Source organism: Neomonachus schauinslandi, chromosome X (genome assembly GCF_002201575.2).
Source record: "Neomonachus schauinslandi chromosome X, ASM220157v2, whole genome shotgun sequence".
NCBI classification, from domain to species: domain Eukaryota; kingdom Metazoa; phylum Chordata; class Mammalia; order Carnivora; family Phocidae; genus Neomonachus; species Neomonachus schauinslandi.
The window spans coordinates 88292735-88317170 of NC_058419.1; the positions used below are offsets into that span (position 1 = coordinate 88292735).

The following is a 24436-nucleotide window of genomic DNA, read 5'->3' on the forward strand; positions in this document are numbered from 1 at the left end:
CACATTGCGAAGGAACAAGATGTCTACAGACTCCTTAGGGTCATTTTTTGGGGGGGGGGATTTATTTATTTATTTGAGAGAGAGAGAGAACGTGAGCAAAGGAGTGCCTGGGTGGCTCAGTCAGTGAAGCATCTGCCTTTGGCTCAGGTCATAATCCCAGGGTCCTGGGATCAAGCCCCGCATCGGGCTCCCTGCTCATCAGGGAGTCTGCTTCTCCCTCTCCCCGTGTCCCTACCCCCTGCTTGTGCTCTTTCTCTGTGTCAAATAAATAAATAAAATCTTTAAAAAAAAATAAGAAGCCTAGTAAGGGAATATCAGAGTAAAGTAATTAAGTGAACATAAATATAAATTTTTATAAATATATATTATTAATATAAAAATATGTATAAGAAAATATGTTTTGCTAAGGCAGTATTGTCACATAATTAAATACACTTAGGTAAAAGAGATGGTCGTAGAATTTAAAAGTTGTGGATTTTCTTTCTGTTAGGAAGTAATTCTTTTTATTTGTCAGAGAGCGAGCACAATTGGGGGTGGGGAGTGGGAGAGGGAGAAGCAGGCTTCCCGCTGAGCAAGGAGCCTGATACAGGACTCGATCCCAGGACCCCAAGATCATCACCTGAGCCAAAGGCAGACGCTTAACTGACTGAGCCACCCAGGCGGCCCTTCTTGCTTGTTGTTTGATGACCTTCCTCACATGACACCAAATTTACACAAATGACAGACTGGAGGTAGCAGAACATCCTGAACATTTATCAGTGACTTGCATTTGTTTTTATTATTATTCCTTTTTAACTGAAAGCTCATATTCCTGCAGCTTACTGCCCCCTGTATAGTGAGTCTTTAGTTTTACTAAACTATCCAAGAAGAAAAATGAAATGCAACCTCTATGGGGATCTTGGAAAGGCTTGTATAAGACTTTTCAATTCTCTCAGCCTCTTGATTTCAAATCTCACATCGGCAGATTCCAAAGGCAAACTGAAGTTAGTCATAATGATTTATTTGAAAGTAATTTTTAGGTGAGTGGGGGGGATTGTGATTCATAAAGACTCAGGGGTGGAAACAACCAACTCTGAGTAAAAGACAACTTTAAAGCCTCTTGAAAATTTCAGCATTTCTGATTGGTTCTCTCTGATCAGGCTCTCTCTGATCAGTTTCCCTGAGGGAAGGCACAGTTCGAGGGATGTGTAGGGAATACATGGTCATCACGATATGTAACAAGACTGAATTTGTCAGCAGAGATACCTGGCAGGTTGTAGCAAGTACTGTGGAAAGCAAACACAAATCACCACTCTATCATCAAACTGTGTTTATTCAGCAAGAAACTGGTCTTTCTTGAAATATTTAATATGATAATTCTTGTTAAGGAAGGTCCATTCGGACAGAGGATACTTTGGAAAATCACTTAAGGGGCGCCTGGGTGGCTCAGTCGGTTAAGTGTCTGCCTTCGGCTCAGGTCATGAGCCCAGGGTCCTGAGATCGAGCCCTGCATCGGGCTCCCTGCTCAGCGGGGAGCCTGCTTCTCCCTCTCCCTCTGCCTGCCTCTCTGCCTATTTGTTCTCTCTCTCTCTCTCTCTCTGTCAAATAAATAAATAAATAAGGCTTTTTAAAATGAAATGATTGGGAAAAAAGAGCAGACAAGCTCAGTGGGCCAGTGGCTCAGACCTTGGTGGGACGGGGTAGGGGGTGTTCCTTTCAGTTGTGTCTCAAGTGGCCTGAGACTGCTTCTCATGCACCTGTGGGCCCTGGGAAGGGGCTAAGGATCATATTTAGGTGATGCAAACGGATGATATTCCTGTCACTTCCATGGGGTTTCTATATTTTCCAAATGAAATGGGAGGTCAGGTGCATTTTGTTCTTTTGTGGAACTGACCATCCAGAAATTAGCACATCTGGGGGAATTAGCCTCCTTTTTAGTTGCCTCTCCTATCCTGTCTTTTTTTTTTTTTTTTTAGGGGCGGGGGGAATTTGGAAGAAGGCAGAAACAAAAGAGGCATGATGCCAAAATCGGCATTCAGTTACATGCAGCTTCTAATCAGAACGACATATTTTTAATGTTCATGAATCCTTGCTGGCAGAGAGATCTATGTTCGTTATAAGTCAAGTCACTGTCGCACTTCAAGGCTTGCTTTTATTTCTTGCCAGAACATCACTCTCTTTTTGGTTCGATGTGTCATATGTATAGAATTTGTTGCTGTTCTGTTGGAATGTAGTTAAAACAACGTTACACCAAGCCAAGAATGTCAGAGGTTAATCCCAGTAGTTTTACTTCTAATTGTCTAACAGAATCATTGTTTGTCAAATACTACCAAGTCCAAACTAATCTATGCTAAAGAAAGGCTAATGATGAGAAACCTGCCATAAATTTGTGATGAGGGTGATACCAATTGTTCTCAGCTGAGAGCTGTCATCAGAACCTCATGGCCCACTGCAAGAATTTCTGATTCTATACGCCTGGGGCCAGATTATAAACTGGCGTCTACTTCCTAGTGAGTCCTTGGTTAAGAACACTGATTTCCACTAGGGACTTGTGTTGGCCCTTCAACACAGTACATTTTTAATGTGTTTTTTATACTCTAAGATAATCTGATCAAGCAAATGTAATCACAAAATGTGGCATTCATGTGTTACTCATTCATAATGGGCATGCACTACATCTTTTTTTTTTTTTAAAGATTTTATTTATTTATTAGAGAGAGAGTGAGAGCAGGAACACAAGCAGGGGGAGTGGGAGAGGGAGAGGGAGAAGCAGGCTTCCCGCCGAGCAGGGAGCCCGATGCGTGGCTCGATCCCAGGATCCTGGGATCATGACCTGAGCTGAAGGCAGACGCTTAACGACTGAGCCACCCAGGCGCCCCAACTGAGCCACCCAGGCGCCCCGGGCATGCACTACATCTTAGTACTGCATCCCATAAAGTGAAGGAGGCATGGTAGTAAGGTTGCCAGATAAAATACAAGATGCTTAGCTAAATTTGACTCTCAGATAAGCAATGAAGTTTTTAGTATGTCCCCAGATATTGCATGGGCCATACTTACACTAAAATTATACACTGTTGGGGTGCCTGGGTGGCTCAGTCGTTAAGCATCTGTCTTCAGCTCAGGTCATGATCCCGGGGTCCTGGGATCGAGCCCCACATCGGGCTCCCTGCTTGGCGGGAAGCCTGCTTCTCCCTCCCCCAGTCCCCCTGCTTGTGTTCCCTCTCTTGCTGTGTCTCTTTCTGTCAAATAAATGAATAAAATCTTAAAATAAAATAAAATAAAATAAAATTATACACTGTTTATCTAGAATTCAAATGTAACTTGGCATCCTATATTTCAGTGGGCTAAATGTGGCAACCCCAGAGGGTGGACCTTGGGGAAAGGATGGTCATTGAATGGAGCAGAGGAGAATTTAAGAGTGGAGGTAAGTCAGTGGCCTGTGAAGACAGGTGTTTGGTGCATGGTGGCTACTCAGTAAATATTTGCTGAAGAAAGAAAGGAGAGGAGGGAGGAAAGAAAAAAGGAGAGGAAAAGTGGGAGACAATGTCTGTAACACAATGCAGGCATCAGAAATGGTAGCAGGTACTTTGAGGGATCAGAAGAGGAAATTCCAGTATCCACTAGAGAAGAAGACATTTGAGTGGTACCTCCAGATAAGATGGAAGATGAAGGCATAATAGCCAAAAGGAACAACATGAGATAAAGGGGTAGGAAAGTGGTAGGGTGTGGAGTTGGGAGGTATTTGGGAACAGATCCTAGGGTATGTAGAGAAAATGCGGCAAGAAGGCAATAATGCAAGAGGACCTAACAAGCTAGCATTTGGCGCTCATCCGGTGGCTGGGGGGGACCTGCATAGGATTATTCTTTCTTATTATGATCAAAAACGCAGAATTTTAAGTTTTGTATTCTTTTGCTACAAGGCAGGTGTCAGGCTATCTATATAGGAAAAGTTATTTTTATGAAACCAAAACTCCAAAGAGGACCTTTTGTAAAAATACAAATGGAATAGTCATTTTAGGGAAGGAATCATTGTAAACAATAAGAGGAGGAAAAGATACTCTATCATGTCTGATTCCAGTGAAGGGTCTTCATATTTTTAGGATACAAACTTAGTAGTCACAGTGACAGGTGGCAATTCCAGTTGAATATTCATTCACCTAAGAAATACCTGTCTCTACACTCAGATGGATCCTAGGTCTGCAGCGTTACTAAAATGAACTAAACATACGGAAAATTAAGGTAGAGGTAAAAGGTTGGAGTCTTAATTCTGGAAGGTGAATTTCTAAAAACCAAATTTAGTGGTACGAGCAAAGATCCAAAGCAAGTCCCAACTGAATGAAATGAAAATGCATTAAACATAAATGGATATATCATCATTTTGATCTAAACCACAGGGAAATGTTAGAAAGTTAAAGCTTGCAGAGTATAATCAGATAGCAGGCCCTTTAAAAAGGAAGAGAGATTTAAAATAGGAGGATTAGGAGGAGCTTAAAAGCAGGCACACGATGCCTGGACACCTGCCCTAATTGTCTTTATGGGGCAGTCAAGAAGACAAATGTTTAAAAATTTAAAGGGCAGATATAGTACTTCTGTTCTTGTTTTTCCATTTTATAGCATTATTTTTATTTATATACTTGATGATCTCAGGTTCTCTTCAATGTGTGCCAAAGACATGCCTTCTTGCCCATTTCTTTGATATTCTAGAACAAATTCTTGCTGGTGGAGTTTCTGCCATTTATCATGGAGAACTATAAACACACAAGTATCAATAAATAGAAATTTTCAACCCCAAAGGACACAGTTGAGAGATTCCACGGATACATTATTGAAAGCTCTCAGATGCAACTGTGCATTTCAAATGGCCCACATTAGTTTTCTGATAAACATGGCATTGTGACTCTGGATTTCTTGTTATTAAAAATTGTCTTGTTTAGTTAGGTCTGCCTTCTCTTTTCAACCCATAAATGGTGATGGCCTTCTTTGTTACCACAAAGAGCTTCTCTGGCCTCTTCGGAGAACCATATCTGAGAGAAGTGTGGGAGCATAGATAAGTAAGTGTGAGGGTGTGGGAGCATAGATAAGGAAGTGTGAGGGTCTGGGATGTGCAGGCCCCTAGGGGTGGGGGGTGGGTGCAGGGAATGCGGTGGCCCTGGAGGGGGCATTGCTGCAGCGGGCAAGTGGGCCCTCTCCAGAAAATTGCTTTTAGAGAGCAAAGAGGCTATTCTTTGGGAAGAGCAGCTCCATCTTCTCTCTCTCTTTTTCATGGTGGCTGGCAGCTCTTCTCCCCATTTCTATCCCATTTTGCCTATAATGCTCCCTCCTTTCCTTCACTTAAGTAATCTGTGGCTATAGTTCAGTGAGATATAGTTCAGTGCAAACTGTGGAAAGTGCTTGTATTTATTTATTTTGTTAAGCGTTTATTTTTAAGTAATCTTTGCACCCAACATGGGGCTCGAACTCAGGACCCCGAGATCAAGAGTCACATGCTCTTCCAACTGAGCGAGCCAGGCGCCCCAGAAATTGCTGGTATTTACTTAAAGCTTCAAAACCCAGGTCCACAGAAAACAACTAATCCAATCAAGAAATGGGCACAAGACATGAACAGACGTTTCTGCAAAGAAGACATCCAAATGGCCAACAGACACACGAAAAAGTGTTCAGCATCGCTCGGCATCAGGGAAATCCAAATCAAAACCACAATGAGATACCACCTCACACCAGTCAGAATGGCTAAAATTAACAAGTCAGGAAACGACAGATGTTGGCGAGGATGCAGAGAAAGGGGAACCCTCCTACACTGTTGGTGGGAATGCAAACTGGTGCAGTCACTCTGGAAAACAGTATGGAGGTTCCTCAAAAAGTTGAAAATACAGCTACTGTACGACCCTGCAATTGCCCTACTGGGTATTTACCCCAAAGATATAAATGTAGTGATCCGAAGGGGCACCTGCACCCCAATGTTTATAGCAGTAATGTCTACAATAGCCAAACTAGGGAAAGAGCCTAGATGTCCATCAACAGATGAATGGATAAAGAAGATGTGGTGTGTGTGTGTGTATACACACACACACACACACACACACACACACACAATGGAATATTATGCAGCCATCAAGAAACCCAAAATCTTGCCATTTGCAATGACAAGATTTTGGATGGAACTAGAGGGTATTAATGCTAAGTAAAATAAGTCAATCAGAGAAAGACAAATATCATATGATCTCACTGATAGGAGGAACTTGAGAAGCAAGACAGAAGATCATAGGGGAAGGGAGGGAAAAATGAAACAAGACGAAACCAGAGAGGGAGACAAACCGTAAGAGACTCTTAATCTCAGGAAACAAACTGAGGACTGAGGGTTGCTGGAGTGGAGGGGGGTGGGAGGGATAGGGTGGCTGGGTGATGGACATTGGGGAGGGTATGGTGAGCGCTGTGAATTGTGTAAGACTGATGAGTCACAGACCTGTACCCCTGAAACAAATAATACATTATAAGTTAATAAAATAATAATTAAAAAAAGAAAAACCCAAAACCCAGGTCCAAGATCTCCTGCCATTTGTTAGAGCGTGACCTTGAGCATATCACTTAACCACTCTGAACCGTGCTTTTCTCGTCCATAAACTGAATATTTATATTTCGTGCATTATCTGCCTCATGGGATTAGTGGAGATTAAATGAGAAAATGTATATGAAAGCATATCCTAGGGCTCTGATGATGATTTGATTATTATTATTTGAAAGCTCTATAGGTGGGCTGGTTCTTTCCACCTAGAAAAATAGAAGATTCTTATTCAAAGTCTTACTGAACAGAAATCAGCACCAACTTGCTTATTTGAATTTTTATAATGAAGTACAAATGCAAGATGGATGGAATTTCTGAACAAGCTCCTGGCTGTTGAATAAATTTTTTATATCTTAAAAACTGTAACAATATAAGTATTTTTAAAGAGATATATAATGGTTTCTGAAAATACCTGAAATGCCCATGCTTTTATAGATGTTTAACTATGCAATTTGTTCTAAATGTCTAATCTTGAATGATTAAATAATTTGCATACTGTTTTCAGTGGCATGAATTAAAGGCTAATTGAAGTATAATTTTTTGCAGTAAAACTATATCATCTTTTATGTAGTACATTTAAAAATATTCTAGGCCAGTTCTAATTTTATAGTTTTATTATTTTAATTTAATGTACCAAGTAATTAAAAATTGCTACAGAGAAAAGATGAAAATGATTTTAGTTCACGTCCCCTGAACAGAGTGAAAAGATGATGAGGAGAAAAATGGAACAGAGCTCAACACAGTTCCTGGCACATAAAGATATTCGTTAAATGTTCCTTAATGAATAGGAATGAATAATTTCGAAGTATTTCTAGACTTCAGGAAAAGGTGCCATTCTTGGTGCTATATAAAATAGGAACAAGATTGCTTGACATCTTTATACTAAAATGCTTCCCTACAGAGGTCCCCTAAGCCACTTTGACTTGAACCACTAGACCCTCAGTTTGCTCTGCTCACCTTTTCTCTTTTTCCCTTTACTCTTGGAGTAGATTCTTAGGCCAAAGTCAGTCACACATGTTGAGAGGCCATTCTCGGTGGGTATCTTGCAAGCAGAGGCACTGCCTACTCTTTGTTCTGGACTGTTTCTTCAAGGATGTTTATATAGCAAACGGCTTTTGAAGACAAAGTGCAGGTTTGCTCATAGCCTTGGAAGATAGAGGTGGTGTCTCCTTCCAGAACAAAGGGAGGACAGGACATGTTTACTGTAGTCTAATAAAGGCAATGTCTCCCTGTGAGACAGAAAGCAGGAATGCTTATTGTCCATTTTAAGGTTTGGGTCCCTAAGCTCTCCTGTAACGTAACCCACCACGTGGGCAGGAGTTACGTGGACCTTGCTCTGTCATCCCGTGGAGCTCGAGGCTCAGGAAACTGGTGTAAAACATGCTGATGTTCTGGCTGCTATTATTGCTGTGAGTTTATCTCTAACCAAGGCAATTTGTGTCTTCTACTAACATCCATGAAACTGTGGCAGGCTACCTTATTAGTTCGCACGTAGGATAAAATCTCAAACCCTAAACAATTCCTGACAATAGGTTTCAGCACTGTTTGGGTAAGTTGGCCGGTATGGTGTGGTGTAGTTGGCTCACTCATCTAGGAAGCGAACCTTTTTACTGCCAGTGGCTAACTTGGGGACCCTGGGTCCATATTCTCAAGAGGAGAAGTGAAGGGGCATCATAGGGTTAGCAGTAAAAGATGGACAAAGATCCAGAAACTTTGGCCCAGAATACTGTCTAAAACGATGAAGCCTCTAATAACTCACTTTGTAGGGGTGGTTGGGTGGTGGGCGAAGAGGTTAGAGCAAAGAAGATGCCATGAAGCTTCAGAGCAGCATGAAGTCCTTCATGTTCATAGAAGCTGTAAGTCATAGTGTTGGCACCTACCATATTGAAGCTTATTAGCTAATTTTTTTTTGAGCCAAGAGGATGCATTTTTGTGAGCACTTTGCTTTGAGATCATAGTGCTTTGTTTAGTGTGCTCACATTGAGTGCTTGTTCTGGAAAAAGACACAGTGGCAGTGTCTGGCCCATTAGGTCACTCTGTTTGTGCCCCTCTTCCTTCCCTAGTCTTTATGGTTTATTAAAGTACTTCCCTAGTACCAGTTAGGCAATTTTAATAACATGCAAGGATGGTCAATACCACGGACCTCAGAAGTCTCAGCTCCCTCAGGTACCCTCAGAGTTTGAACATAGTAATGCTGCCTCCAAGAACCAGCCCTTTGCCTACTTCCCTATTGTGGGATGGCATTCAGGGTTGTTACGGAGATGTGCTGTGACCTCTTCCTTGTTAGTCACCCGATAAAACAGTTGTGTTTGGTTCCACACCATAGGAACTTTTATCCGGCGTCATCGGATTTCGCTCCCACCTCCTGATGAAGATCAGTTTTATACTGTGCATCATTTCAATATCAATATAGACATCATCTTTTATGGCTGGACATTCAAGATTTATGACTGTGATACGTTTACAAAAAACTTTCTGAAGAAAATAGGAGTCAAATTAAACCCCCCGGGACAGTGTCCAGAAGATCCTTACATGAAGATGCGGAGAGAGGTAAGGAGTTGATACGTCCATGAGTTCGTGCCTTCCGAATGAGAATCCAGAAAGGAGAGTCAGTAAAGGGTATCTGCTCTCCTGATGCAGATGTGAAAGAACTTTTGGGGTCATAGTCACTGGAGTGGTCCTGTTCTCCTCTAGGCTGGAGGGAACTCTGGGTGTTGACCTCAGGGCAGGAAAGCCTCACTCACTGCCCCCGACCCCACTCCTATCCATGGAGAGTCTCCCTTCCAGACAGTAGGAGTCTTCAGTGAGCCGCCCACATGGGACAAGTTCTAAGAGCCTGCAGTTGGCTTTGTGGTCACTGACAGTATAAGAGTTAGGTCCACAATTACCTGGCCTGTTTTCCCCCATTTTGGTTGCCTAACTCTGGGGAAAAATGTTTACTTCTGCACTACTGATTTATTGCACCACGCCTTGGGTATACCTTTTTCTTCCTTCCCCAGGACTCCCAGCTCTAGCGATGGTGGCATCCGACGTAGAGATGTTCTAGAGGAGTGGGGAGAGCCATGATTCTGGTGTACCCTGTTGTAAAAAGATGTTTGTCTTCCAAGTCTGACCCCAGTTAGTATAGGGAGGCAGGAACCAGTGTTAGTAGTAGTATTGTTGTCTTTCTATAGTTGTCTTTTTTTTTTAATGATCCTTTGGCCCAAATTTTGTGTTTTTTACGAAAGAATCTGAATACGCAGAAGAGCGAGTGTCAGGTGGAAGGTCACATACCTAGCCAGTCTTCTTACTGGGACTTCACCTCAAATCTTTTGCTGCCTACCCAGAATTTGATTATTGTCATTTTCTTTTTCACTGAAGTATGATTAGAGAGAGTAAAATACACAGAAATGAAGTGTATAGTTGGATGAGTCTTAACAAATGCATACATCCATGTCATCCACACCCAAATCAAGATACAGAACATGTCCATCCCCCCGGAAACTTCCCTCTTGGCTTTTTCCAATCATTCGCTCTTCCCACTCAGGGATAGGTAACCACTGTTCTCATTTCTGTCCCTATAGATCAGTTTAGTTTCATTCCTATTGTTTCTAAAACTTGTAATTAATTTCCTTGCAGAAAGATAACATGAAATTTAGAATAAAATCCTCCTTTGATTCTGCTTTGATCTCTTGTTCAAAGCTGCGTGTAGGGTCATTCATCTGTTCCCACCTCCTGGCCCCAGCAGAGGCTTTATCCTTTATTATTGTAGGCATTTAATATTGTAGGCATGCAGCCTTCCTGAGAAATATGTGTTGTTGATCCTGGCATATTTAAGGTGAAGTTCCTATGGAATTATACCTGTGTATATTGGCATATAAGCAGATTTATAGTTTGGGTTTATTTTTATTTTTTCAAAATGCCCTAGATGACAGAGCCTAGATAAACATAAAGTCTATGCAACGAGAAGAGAGAACCTAAAAGAAGAGTCTGCTTAAGATTCTCTCTCCCTCGGGGCACCTGGGATGGCTGCACTCATTTGCTAACAGTTGGTATTATACGATAGTGATTATGGATGATGATGCATTATATTAAGTACAGAGAGCATTGTGCCATTTCATAGGTTTATGATGAAAGAAATCTTTTGTGCCAGGAATTGAGAATAAATACCACGAACAGCCAAGAAATGTTTTAACTAATTTCCTTTCAGGTTGGGAAAATCATTTTTGCATTTATTCCCTCAGGGAGAAAGTTCTTCAATAAATATAGCAATCTGTGGAAAATTAGGAGTTTAATGAGAGGCTTTTATATTGACTTTAATGCATTTACTTCTCCAATGTTTGCTGCCTTCAAATATAAAGCTAAAATTAAACAATTTAACTTAAACTGAAAAGAGCCCCAATGGTGTATAATCAATAATGCATTTCTTAAAGGCCTTATAATGCAAAGAAACATTTTTCAGTTAATGAAAGCAGAGGTCACATCATTTCATTTAAATATCCAGGATAAAGAAGAAGGATAAGAGCCTCTGGAAGGCCATGATGTCTCTCCCAGTCTTGGAGTAGGTCTGCCCCTAGACTGCCCCAGACAGATAAAAAATTCTGAAAACTGACAAATACGATCACATAACCCGATATGAGACTACTTCTCCCTTGCCAGTGAGCACTTCCTTATATAACGATCCTATTTGGCTACATCAGATAGAATGGGGGCAGTTTTGCTCCAAGACAGGGCTGAGAACATGCAAATAGAGCCCCATCAGGAAGCCCACAAAAGTAGAGGTACCTGGGCTGGGGGACAGAACCCATGCAGCAGTTCTGTGCGGCTTTGGAAGTTCTCCATTTGCTCTGCTCCTGTTTCCACACCCTTCCAGATCCTTGATAGGTAAAGCTTTGGAGCAAAATAAAACTGTGACTGTGTTTCTTCCCTTTTACTTTTACAAAAATCTTTGGATGAATAAGAAGGATATACAGATATGAATTCTCAGGGAAGAGACAGATTTTTGGGGGGGTTGAGATATAATTAACGTAGGCTCAGACATACAGATTTTAAGCGTACAGATCAACAAGTTTTGGAAAATGTATGCGGTTTAATAAGTGACACAAAAATCAAGATGTGGACTATTTCCGTCACCCAAGAAAGTTCCCTTCTCCCCCCTTCCGGTCAGTCCCCTACCCAGAGAGGCAACTACCGTTCCAATTTCTGTCACCACACATTAGTTTTGTGCGTTCTTACGCATTTTAAGTCTTGGAGCAAAGCCAGTTTTCAAAGACATCATCGAAGCGTATTTTAGGGTATCAAAATACTGTTTAATCTCAAATGCTTCCTACTAGTGGAGTGTCTGTATTTTTAAGGTGAAAACTGGCTGCAGGTGTATATACATGTATGTCATTAATGCATTGACATTTAAAAAAATATCACGGCATAGTCAAGGGGCAAGATCTCTTTATGTTCTCTGATTGCTTGCATCCCAGAAGTGACGGTGCACAACTGCTGATCTTGACTTCTTTTTCTGTTTTCAGACACTAGACTGCATGGAGCCCTTACGTCCCTATGAGTCCTTTGACACCCTGAAACAGTTCCTTGAGTACGATAGGAAGGTGTTACGTTTTTTCTGCCTGTGGGACGACTCAGCCTCGGTGTTTGGGGACTGTAGGGAACTCATTCTGCATTACTTCCTGTCTGATGATACCATTGAAGTCAAAGAAGTGATGCCACACAACTCAGGCCGGGATGCTATGTCATTGTTCCTCCAGAGGAGAAAGCTCCCCAAGGTGAGCAGCAGACACAGAACCCCTTTCCGCGTTTGCCTGTGGGCTCAGAAACTCTCGTCACTCACTGTCTGGCATGTCGGGACCATGGACCATGTATCAGTTACCATGGATTAGTACAGGTGTTTAGAAAAGCTTCATTTTGTGCTAGTAAGATACCTCTGTGAAAGTACCATAAAAGATATGACAAATGGAGGTAGGACTATTCTGGGTTTCATTAAGGCAAGTAAAGGAAGAAAGTCAAATGCGAGAGAAAGTGCATATTCATCATGGAGTTCATAATCCGTCTTCTGAACGTAGAAGACTCTCTAGTTAGAACTGCTTGCGGGGCGCCTGGGTGGCCCAGTCGGTTGAGCATCCGACTCTTGGTTTTGGCTCAGGTCGTGATCTTGAGGTCTTCTGCTCAGCGTGGAGTCTGCTTAAGATTCTCTCTCCCTCGGGGCACCTGGGTGGCTCAGTCGTTAAGCGTCTGCCTTCAGCTCAGGTCATGATCCCAGAGTCCTGGGACCGAGCCCCACATCAGGCTCCCTGCTCTGCGGGAAGCCTGCTTCTCCCTCTCCCACTCCCCCTGCTTGTGTTCCCTCTCTCACTGTGTCTCTCTCTGTCAAATAAATAAATAAAATCCTTAAAAAAAAAAAAAAAAAAAGATGCTCTCTCCCTCTACCCCCTCACCAATAAATAAATAAATACATCTTAAAAAAAAAAAAAATTGTTCACGCCCTTGGGTAGGGCACTGGCCTCTGGCCTCTGGCCTCTATAGCCTACTGAGCAGATTGCATGGTTTTGGTCTGTGTTGTGAATAAACAAACACACACACGGGCACACATGCACACACAGACACTCCGATAAGCATATGCACAGGAGTGACTCTTAGAAGAGTAGCTGGTAGCTACTGGCTAGTGTCAGGGACAGTTTTACATTTTATTTACTATTGAAAGAGAGTTGTGAGACTGATTTCTACACGTTTATGGCCATTTGAGAGCTAATGTAACTTGGGTGCAGCAGAAACAGCACAGAGACAGAAGACCTGGGTTAGAATTATGGGTCTGCCACTTAAAAACTGTATGACCTTCAGCAAGTCACTTAACTTCTCTGAGTGTATTTCCCTATCTCTAAAATGCTATTAACAAGGCCTCCCTCTGGAAGTAACCATAAAAGCTAAATGGGATAATATAGTAAACAAACCCACTAAGAACCTATAAACACTAGCAGGACACATAAAAACATAAAAGCCTCTCCAACAGTTCTGTGTTATGTTTCATTTGTTATTTGGATAAAATATATTTTTTAAATATTTTTAAAATTTATTTATTAGAGAGAGAGCACACGTGCACATGTTGGGGGGGAGGCAGAGGGAGAGAGAGAAGCAGATCCCAGGATCCTGAGATCATGACCTGAGCTGAAGGCAGATGCTTAACCAACTGAGCCACCCAGGTGTCCCTGGATAAAATATTTTTTAACTTTCTTCTTACTGTGACTGAGGAGGTTACCGTGACACTCATTTCTGATACAAACAACCGATGGTTATTTGGTCCTCACGGGAGGCTCTCCCAGATTCTCTGAGCCCACCACCAGAAACCCTGCTGTGTTGCTTGGGCTGGGGGGAGGAGGCAGGATCTGTCCCAGAGGGGGCTCTGGGCTATGCACAGCAGGTGGCCAGGATGCACCTGGGAAGTCTGTTTTTAGAATGGCTCTGACCAATACACGAATTATAAAATAATAATGATGCACCTGACATTTGCAGTGTGTCTTGACATCAGTTGCTTCATTTACTCATTCATTCAGCAAATATTTATCAAGTGCCAGCTTTGTGCCTGCTCTGGGGTTACAGTGAGAAAGAAAATGGATTAAGTTCCACTTCCTGGAACTTACATTCTCATGGGGAAGAGAGAAAATAGCAGTAGGTATTCCCTTGACACTCAAACATCCTTTGAGAAAGCGAGGAATCGGTACTATTATTGCAGTTAGATGACAAAACTGAAGTTCTCAGAAGGTAAATACCTGGCTCCAAGTCCTGTAGTTAGTAAGCTGTGAAGAGAGAATGTGCTCCAAGTGTACTGTTTTTCTCTGTTACGTGGCTTCCTTACACCCCACACCTCATAAATTCACACATTTGAACTTGCGTTTTATGTCACACGTTATCAGGGATGATTCAGGTTTCTCATCGGTATGTGATAAACTGATCACTACCAATTTACATAGGTTAGTTAAAAGATTACCCGCAGCTCACGCAACTGCTGGGACCACCTCCAGTGCACGGAACTGAGGAGTATCTTGGGTTGCTCCAGGCCACAGTTTCTGGTAGAGGCTGACTGCACTCTCTTGTTCTTGCTGCCTTGCCACGCCACCTCTCTCTCGGCCAGCTAGTGTTTCCTGAGCTCAAGATTGGGCAGGATGCTAAGCTGAGTAAAGAAGGCAAGGCATGGTTTCTTCCTCAGGGCATTTTGTAGTTCAGTGCAGAGAAAAGGAGATGTCTGCTGATGAGGCATTTAGAGAACCACAAGGGGTGCTTTAACCACGTGGGAGGTGCTCTGAAGGTGTGGACCGGGGACAGGCCAGGAGGATGGGAAGGGTGAGGGGAAAGATGGGCCTTTATTAGGGCCTTGAAGGATGGGTATGGAAGTATAGGGAGAGGTAGATGGAGGATGATGGCAGAGAAGAACTGTATTAGGGAGAGGATAACTAAATTTCCCTCTACCCTTCAAGGTTCTTGCCTGAGATCATGTCCCACCACCACCCCCCACACCTGTAATAACAGACAGATTACCAGGAGAAAAACCAACAAACGTCTAATTACCGGCATACCTCCTGTATGGAAAGGAAAACAGAGTAACTCCCTGAAATGGCCCAGGCTACCACCTTAAATATCATCTCCACCTAAAGATGGAACAAATTGCCAGGGGAAGTGGGAAGGAGGCAAGTTATAGGGGGTCAGCAAGAAAAGCACAGTAAATAAGAGGAAGGTTGTAATGCAGATTTATGTGTCATCTTTTCTATTAGAGGTTTTAGAGATTTTGAGTCTTCTTTCTTTTCCTGGTACACAGAGGGAGACACTCTTACAAATGGAGATTTCTTTATGGATGTAAATTTTTTTTTTTTTTTTTACAGAAGGGTATTGTACTCAGCTTTTCCTGTGTCTGCTGTTTCTTAAAAATAACCAGCTCAAGGGGTGCCTGGGTGGCTCAGTCAGTTAAATGTCTGCCTTTGGCTCAGGTCATGATCCCAGGGTCCTGGGATCAAGGCCCACATCGGGCTCCTCGCTCAGTGGGGAGCCTGCTTCTCCCTCTGCCTGCCACTCCCCCTGCTTGTGCTTGTTCTCTCTCTCTCTCTGACAAATAAATAAATAAAATCTTTTTTTTTTTTTAAAGATTTTATTTATTTATTTGACAGAGAGAGAGAGACACAGTGAGAGAGGAAACACAAGCACGGGGAGTGGGAAAGGGAGAAGCAGGCTTCCCGCGGAGCGGAGAGCCCGACGCGGGGCTCGATCCCAGGACCCTGGGACCATGACCTGAGCTGAAGGCAGATGCTTAACGACTGAGCCACCCAGGCGCCCCGATAAATAAAATCTTAAAAAAAAAAAATAACCAGCTCAAAATAATCAATACACCCAAGAGGCATATTTTGGGGTGGTGTGTTTGCTCACCTTCACATACAATGCATATTTCCCACTTGAGCCCCTCACTATGACCAGCTTTGTGTTTAGTAGGCCATCTACCACACCTTGTTTGGATTTTGTCTTCCAGTATGGCCCACCTGGAGTCTATCAGCCAGGCCAGATAACAGATCGAACAGTTCTTAATGTGTACAGTGGCTTGACAGAGAACCGAGCGGACGGCTACCTGTTGGATAAATACAAGGTGAGGAACTTCACGTGTTGTTGCTATTTCCAGTGTAACTTTCCTGGAACCTGAAATGTGCAGTGAGTCACAGATTCTGTTGTGAGATTGAATGAAGTTAACGAATATATAAATGCATGCGTTGCACCGCTGTCTGTCAACACTAAACAAGCTTAAGCGCGTATATAAATATATTGCCGTTTGCAAGCAACTACATTACTAAAAGACTTTCCAAATGTTAACATCGACTGCTTGTCTTGGTTTGGCTTTAAAAATTCTGTTACAAATGATATAATTGAGGGGTGGGTTTGTTTTTTGTTTTTTTGCAATTTTTTTTCTTTTGGGAAGGGATGCCTAGGTCTTTGGAGGGTCTGTGGTGCCAACACTTTGTTCCTTTGTTTTTATTAGCTAGGAAAAGTAGATCAAGAGTTTTACAAAGATTGTGACCTGTTCATAGGAGCCACCATCAATGTGTGGGGAAGGAAAGTGCTTCTTTGTGACTGTGATGAATTTACAAAGACTTATTATAAGACGAAATATGGAATTGGTAAGTGATATGTATGTCCATTAGAAAATAAAATTTAAAACCCCTAGAGTACATCTGAGGACCACTATTTGAGAAATGCTGTCCGAAGGGATGAAGTCAGTCTGTGGAAACATCTCTCAAATATTTCTGGAAAAAATCAAGTTCTGGTCTCTATAGCTCATCAGCAGAAGAGCCCTTCGTTCTTCAGCTTTAAGAATCCCTGTCTTGGGTGCCTGGGTGGCTCAGTTGGTTAAGCGACTGCCTTCGGCTCAGGTCATGATCCCGGAGTCCCGGGATTGAGTCCCTCATTGGGCTCCCTGCTCGGCGGGGGGCCTGCTTCTCCCTTTGGCCCTATCCCCTCTCATGCTGTTTCTCTCTCTCTCTCAAGTAAATAAATAAATAAAATCTTAAAAAAAAAAAAAAAAAAAAAAAAGAAAATAAAATTTAAACTTCAGAACCTTTGTTCCCTACATAAGATTTTACTTTTGAGTTTGAAAGGCTAAGCTCATAGTAGCTACCATTTATTGAACATTTGCTCTCCGTCGGGCATTTGTTGGCTTCCTTTTTCCTAACAACGATTCTAGGCTCATTATCTCCATTTTAGAGGTGAAGAAACTGAGGCTTAAAAGGGGCTAACTTGTCGAAGGTTATGCAGTGAGTAAAGGGTGAGCTGAGAGTTGAATTTGCCTGCCTGATGCCAGAGGCTTTGGTTTTCCTTTATAGCCAGTCACCTGCCTTATTGCAATATGGGGTCAGTGTTTTCTGGTCAAGCAACTGAAGTGGGAATCTGAATATTTTTCTTTTCACTGAATTCTTGCTTACTACAATGGTTATACTGCTTATTTAAGTTCTCTGGGGAATTCTCTTGTGCCAATTTGCTCTACCTTTTCTGGTGAAGCCTGGCTACATTTCCAGCTTTTCTCTCTTCTTGGGTATCAGTTCTGTTCAGATGAGTTCAGTTCAGAATGAAAACGGGTGATTTATTAAGAACTTACTAGGCACAGGTTATTGTAGTAGGACTTAGGAGCTACGGAGTTAAAGAGTTTCTTGGGCTGGAAGGAGAGCAGAAACCTACAGCACATCGGATGGTGCTATGAGGATCACAGAAGCAGGCGGAGGATCTGATATGAAACCTGAAAAACAAACCCCTCATTTGTGAAACCTGTCAGCCAGCTCTGCCCCTTTCCTGGGCCCTGTTCCAGGTACCTGCTGGCACGAGGCTAAGTGGGGGTGGTGGGAGTTGCCAACCTCCCAGGTTGGGGTTTGGCTGGGGTGGGAGTGCTTACTCCTGCACTCCTCTCCAAACCTTGGAGTGTTCATGTGAGCACACTTTCCTGAAGGAGGAGATAGAAGCCAGAAGCACAGCTATCTAAAAGACAAAGTGCTTTTTCTCTAGAATGAGACGAGCACCTCATGTGTCTTGGTGTCCCATTGTGTAGAGTTCCTGGCCTCCTGGGAATCTCTCTCTCTCTCTTTTTAAAAGATTTTATTTATTTATTTAGAGAGACTGAAGGGAGGCGCAGAGAGAGAGGGAGAGAGAATCTCAAGTAGGCTTCACGCTCAGTGCAGAGCCCGACGTGGGGCTCAATCCCAAGACCCTGAGATTACGACCGGAGCCAAAACCAAGAGTCGGATCCTTAAGCAAATGAGCCACCCAGGCGTCCTCCCTCCTGGGAATCTTTATATCATGGGAGAAGGCACATAGCACACACAAAGGGTTGGAATTAAAAACACTTTGAATTTCACTCTTCAGTTCATTAAGGGAATCTGTTCCACTGCATCTGCATGCCAGATTAATCAAAATGTGTGGGGCCAAATTGGTGGTCTCTCCTAACATTCGTCCTCTTTTGTGGACACCGTTGGGCATATTGGTTTTGGGGACTGTGAATAAGAGGCAGCCAGGAATGTGAGTGTGGTGGTTATTGTAGAGAAGTTGCTGGTGGCCCATAGGTCCTTGGGAAGGAGAATTTGGTTTTTAATAAACGTCAGTGTCTGTTTAGAATCAATGTCTTCAGTGTCGACTTAAAATTGGAAAAAAAATATATGTAAAAGATGAGTTAACCAAAAACATTGACTCATGTCCTACTGAAAGATCTTAACATAAAGGAGGAGGCAAAGTTTCCAAAACATCATGTGATCCCTTCAACCTAGAGGCCAACATTTGGTTGATGTTTGTCCATCAGTTTGATTTTGAGATTATAAAGGTGGCATTTGGGAAAATGAACATGGTGCTGGTGAGACATGGTACATTGTTAGTTTCTTAACATGTTGGCAGGGAACTTGCCGAGGCAGAGTGAATTCACTGGTATACTCTAAATCTAGCTGTCCTCGGCAAATGGATCTGCTTCAGATGCCTGATGGTCCATTTCTGTTGAGCCCTAGTGCTTAATTTCTTTCTGCTCACTTCTTTTGTTTACCTTATAGGATTATGTATTATGTAAAAGAAAAAAACAGTTTGTGCCTTTAAAGCTAATATAACATGAGCATTATGCATTTAAACAGAAAATTATGCAAATGCAAAATTATGATGCATTTTATAGTCACACTGACTTTTTATATTTCTCATAACATATGTTAAAATATCCCATTTAACAGACACTATTATTACACAACATTTCTTGAGTAACAACAGTGTATTAATGTAAGTAATGACTAGAAATTATATCCATGATGCAGCGGGGGTGGGGGGGTGGGGGGGTTGTGAATCTTTGTTCTCTGATACGCTTTCCATTGCCTTTTCTGACTTTTTGGTAAGGTTAAATTAAGATGCTTAATGTTACTTAGATACAGTTACTTCTGACATATTCATTTTGTATGTAATTCATTCTGCTTCTGCAAATTCATAAGACCAAATTCTATACATTAAACTTTGGTATCCTCGAAGCTCAAACCTGAACAAAGTTCTGTCTATAACCAAGGTCAATAATTGTGGTCAGTAGAATGCCCGGTGTCTCCACTCAGCAGCCCCACAGGAAGGAGCTGACAAGTCCTAACGACACAACCAGGGACCTCCTAAGAGGAAGCCAGGGGGGAGATTCGTAAATGCAGCCTTCGTACTTTTTTCCAAGAGCTATCTGTACCCCGGTGTAAAGCCCAATTTGCCTCCTAAAACGAGAAGATTCTTTTGTGCATTTAAGGATTCCAAGGAGAAAGCAATTCCGTCAACTTCTTGCACAAAACATTCCAATGTGACTCCCCCACTAGGCAGCTTGGCCATCCTGCTGACCCTGGCTCACCTGCTGGGCAGGAGCATGTCGCTCCCTCATTATTTCGTGTGGATGAACACGGACTGGCAGATGGAGGCCTGTTGGACTTTCCTGTAGCATAAAGGTTAGAAAAGGCTCCAGGGGCTCCAGCATGTGTTTCCTTCACTGAAGGAACAGGGGGACTTGAATGTAAACTGCTCTTACCTAGAATTCTTGCCTTGGGTTATTATTTCTTTGTTAGAGGAGGACTTGGTGATCATCCATTCTTAGTGGCTGGGAGAACCAAACCAGTAAAAGACCAGCCGTTCCCATTGCTCTTGAACACTTACTAGGCTGTACTGACATGAAGGCTGAGCACAGTTCTTAAAGCATCTTTAATTTTGTGGTGTTATTACTGGCCTCTCAATCAATTCTGAACTCGGTGCTGGAAGCAGTGAGACATCCAAGATAGTAGTTTAATGGTCATTCGAGCAAACGAGCCATCCCAGGCTACAATGATGGAGTAGAATTTGCTTCTGGTTGCACCACGTGGCCTTAATGGATGGAACAGTTTTGCCCCTTTGTCTTCCCCTATGAAGTACAGAGGATTGAGGAATGGCTGATCCCTAAGGATTTTCTAGCTAGAGCTCAGAATATATGTGATTCACTAATGATTTGACCCAGAAATGAACATCCCACCCAAACCATTTGACCTGGGTATTAGGTACAAGGCGGGGCGGGGGTGCTGGTGGAATTTGCTTTGACATTCATGAAGCTTGAGCTTTAGGGTTCTTCCTTTGCAGGAGCCCCAGTCCAAGGCCCTGGACCTGATTTTGTCTTAATAATTTGGCATTCTTTGTATTGAAGAGCTTCTCCCAAATTATGTAAGCTCCAGGCCTCCCCAAATCTGAGTCTGTATCTGGGTTACTAGAACATACAAGATGAACTTTGAGGTGATCGAAGGCTTTTTTTCCGGTACAGTTTCCAACTGAGATGGCAAATAGTAGATCACTGTGAAGGGTCATTAAGATTCCTTTGAAAAACATACCACCTTTCTGTAAATTTGTTAGAATCCAGTTAATCGTGGGTAGACATTCAGTATATATGTTTTTACAAGTCGCTTGGAATTAGAGGAATCAGACAATTGGAAAGACAGATGTGTCCCAGAGTTCAGCACAGTGCTGTTGACGAAGATATTTGGGAAGGTGCTGTGTACAAAAACGTATCATTTTTCATGTATTCAACGAATAGTTTTTAATACCTGAAACATGCAGGATGCTGGGATGTTGGAACACCAAAGACAGGAAACATATGCAGGGACAAGTCTCAAGCCTTGCGAATGTACACAATTACCCAGAGAAATGAGCTCTTGGGTCAGAGTATCCAGAAAGATATACGCGGGACAAAAAGTCAGGCAAGATGGAGTGGAACCGTTCTCGGCTTTTATACACTAGATGGCGCTGTGGGTGCAGAGGAAAGCTCTAAATTGGTTCTTTTGTTACTTAAATCTGTTGCAAAAATTATGTAGTTGAGAAAACAACGCTGTTATAAAACCTATAATTTGTGGGGGGGAGGTATAGAATGCATTCTTAATTACTTTGTGATGCAGTACGTGTCCTCTTTTGGTTACACTGTTCAGATTAGTATGGAGAGTTGTCTCTATGGATATGTACCCTGTTAGGAAAAACGGATCATGCCCCAATTTTCTAATAATCACATAGAGCTTTCTCTACCAGCCCGTCCTTTCCCTGAAATGACGGTACCAGTCAGTGGCGCGTTTGATTTCACAGTTAGCGATGATAGGGTCTACTGCAGTTCTGCTGAATTCCAAGATTTGAACTTTCCTCTTTATTACCCAGATTTTAATTGCCACAAAAATAGCAATAGGAGAGGCTCGCCAGTCACTTCTGTACTGGCTGCCTGGCTGCTTCCTTTCACTGAGCCAGTGAGAAATCTTTGCTGGCATTTTCTTTGCCAATATGTCTTCTGTGAACGGTTTCTGTTAAGATAGAACAATACTCTTTTGGGGATTATGCTTGAGGGGATTTCGCACAAAGGCTAAAGAATAAGGAAGTCTAAGGAAATGTGAAAGCTGAAAATGTCTTCAAATCAGAGTTAGAAATAGCCTCAGACCCTTAGCCTTTTGATCCATCAGTTAAAAAAAAAAAAAAAAATCCCTCAATTTTAAGAGTTGGGTTGCTTTGGATGACAAATTGATGCACACTTTCAATTATGCTCTAAATCTACACTCTTGTTTCCGTTAGGACTTTGACAGTGGAAAAGGAAATCTTTGCTTATATGGAACTACTTTGAGTCCCAAATGGCACCACCTAGGGGATACTCGAGCTTGGGTGAGAAGTAGAAATTAGATTCCATGAGTTGTTTTGTTGTTGTGTTTTGCTTTTGGAAAGATCCTGGCATTTTCTTTGCCCTTTGTGGTGGGACAAACACAAGTAAGTGACTTGGAGCTATCAGTTGAACGGGCTCTTCGCTCTAGAGAGAACACTTGCTTCTCAGACATTATACAACCTCACAAATGAGGGCCTGAAAGCTGCCAGGTGGTTACAGATATGTCCCCAGCTCTCTGTCCATCTCTCCTTCCTCACAGATGATAAGGACGGAAAGAAACTCAATGGTATTTCCACATAACACCCCCTTTGAGCGAGTAAGCAGGGATTATTTTTAAAGTTTTGTGTATTTGTTTTCGGTTTTATTTTTGTGTTTTTTTGTTTGTTTGTTTTGTTTTGTTTTGTTTTGCTTTGTCACATTTTAGTACAATTGCAGTCTTTTCTTGGGCAGTCATAAGAGCAATCCAGAGCGGTGGCTGGTGAGAAGTTTTGGTTTTGTTTTGTCACTAGATGGGGAAGTGCCATGGCCTGGGGTTGAGTTGGAGGAAAGAGAGAGGCCTGAAAAAGTTGGACACAGGAGGAGGGGACAGCAGATGGGGAAGGTAAAGGCAAAACAGGAGTCAGTCCTGTTTGGAAAGGAATTTGAAGAGTGAGTGTTGACTGAAGAGAGGAGGGGGCTAAGCTGCAGGTTAAAACAGGGGATGGGTGGCAAAAAGTTCCAAGTTTGAATTTTCGTTATCATTGGAAAAATCAGGGAAGAACCAAAAATAGTCAGACATGGGGGTGTGATGACAAAAGATAAATGTTTACTTATTTGACATAGGCAGTTTCTTTTTTTCTTTCTTTGTTTTGAACCAATGGCGATTATTGAGTGAGTTCTGTGGTTTTTGTAAACATGATTGAAACCTACCCTCACAGGATTTGCTGTGTTTTGTTTGAAAGAGTTTAAAATAGTCCACAAAGATCTCCATGTCCATCTTGAAAACATAACAAACCTTTCAAAACAGCCACAATCAGGGCAAAAAAAAATATTGATGTTTCATTGGCCTTTGTTTTGTTGTAGAGAACTTCACCTCGATTCCATGCAAGGCTCCACCTCCTCCAAAAATAGAAAGGAAATTTCCACCTTATACTGGCTTTGGTTCTGAAGAGGATTCTCTCCGCTCCTGCATAAGCCTCACGCCCACACCTCATCAGAAGAACTTCAAGAAGTTCCTGGAAAAAGACAGGTGCTTGAGGGAACCATGATTTCAGTCTGATCTTTCCCAAATGTGTTTGGGGTTTATACTATAGGCCTCATGGCGGAACACATGGCACTCAGCTCATGTGGTTAAGAGTTCAGGAACATGCCATTATAGCTTTTTAATGAAACTGATTAACATCCAAGTATTAAGAGGTTCTTCGTTGAGTGGTTATTTTATTTTTGTCCCAGTTTTATTGAGGTATAATTGACATATAACATTATTTATATATTTTTAAAAGAATTTATTTATTTATTTGTCAGAGAGAGAGAGACACACACAAGCAGGGGAAGGGGCAGGCAGAGGGAGAAGCAGGCTCCCTGCTGAGCAAGGAGCCCAATGCTGGACTTGATCCCAGGACCCTGGGATCATGACCTGAGCCGAAGGCAGATGCTTAACCAACTGAGTCACCCAGGCACCCCGATATTATATAATTTTAAGGTGTAACGCAATGATTGGATATGTATATATTTTGAAAAAAGGATCACCATCAGAAGATTAGTTCACATAAGTTACCTCCCACAGTTAACAATTTTTTTTCTTTTGTGATGAGAACTTTTAAGATCTAGTCTCTCAGCAACTTTTCAATATACAAAAGGGTATTGTTAGATACAGTCACCATGTTGTGCATTACATCCCTAGGACTTATTGATCTTATAACTGGAAGTTTGTACCTTTTGATTCCCTCTACCCATTTTGCCCACCCCCAACCCCCCATCTCTGGCAACCACCAGTCTGATCAGTTTCTGTGAGTTTGGTTTTTTGAGATTCCACACATAAGTGAGATCATACAGTATTTGTCTTTCTCTGTCTGACTTATTTTACTTAGCATAATGCCCTCGAGGTCCATCCATGTTGTCACAAATGGCAGGAGTTCCTCCTTTTTTATGGTTGGATAATATTCCATTGCGTATGTATATACCACATCTTCTGTATCCATTCATCTGTTGCTGGACACTTAGGTTGCTTCTGTGTCTTGGCTATTGTGCATAATGCTGCAGTAAAC

General features: G+C 42.2%; 1 protein-coding gene across 1 annotated transcript in view; it reads left to right on the plus strand.

Annotated features, from left to right (window-relative positions):
* EFHC2 (EF-hand domain containing 2) overlaps positions 1-24436 on the plus strand; it is a 191353-nt gene that overhangs the window by 77419 nt on the left and 89498 nt on the right. The window contains exons 4-8 of the mRNA XM_021681492.1: positions 8868-9091; positions 12043-12294; positions 16038-16151; positions 16539-16677; positions 23253-23418. Of these exons, the coding sequence (XP_021537167.1) occupies positions 8868-9091; positions 12043-12294; positions 16038-16151; positions 16539-16677; positions 23253-23418 (895 nt within the window). The remainder of the gene's footprint in view (positions 1-8867; positions 9092-12042; positions 12295-16037; positions 16152-16538; positions 16678-23252; positions 23419-24436) is intronic.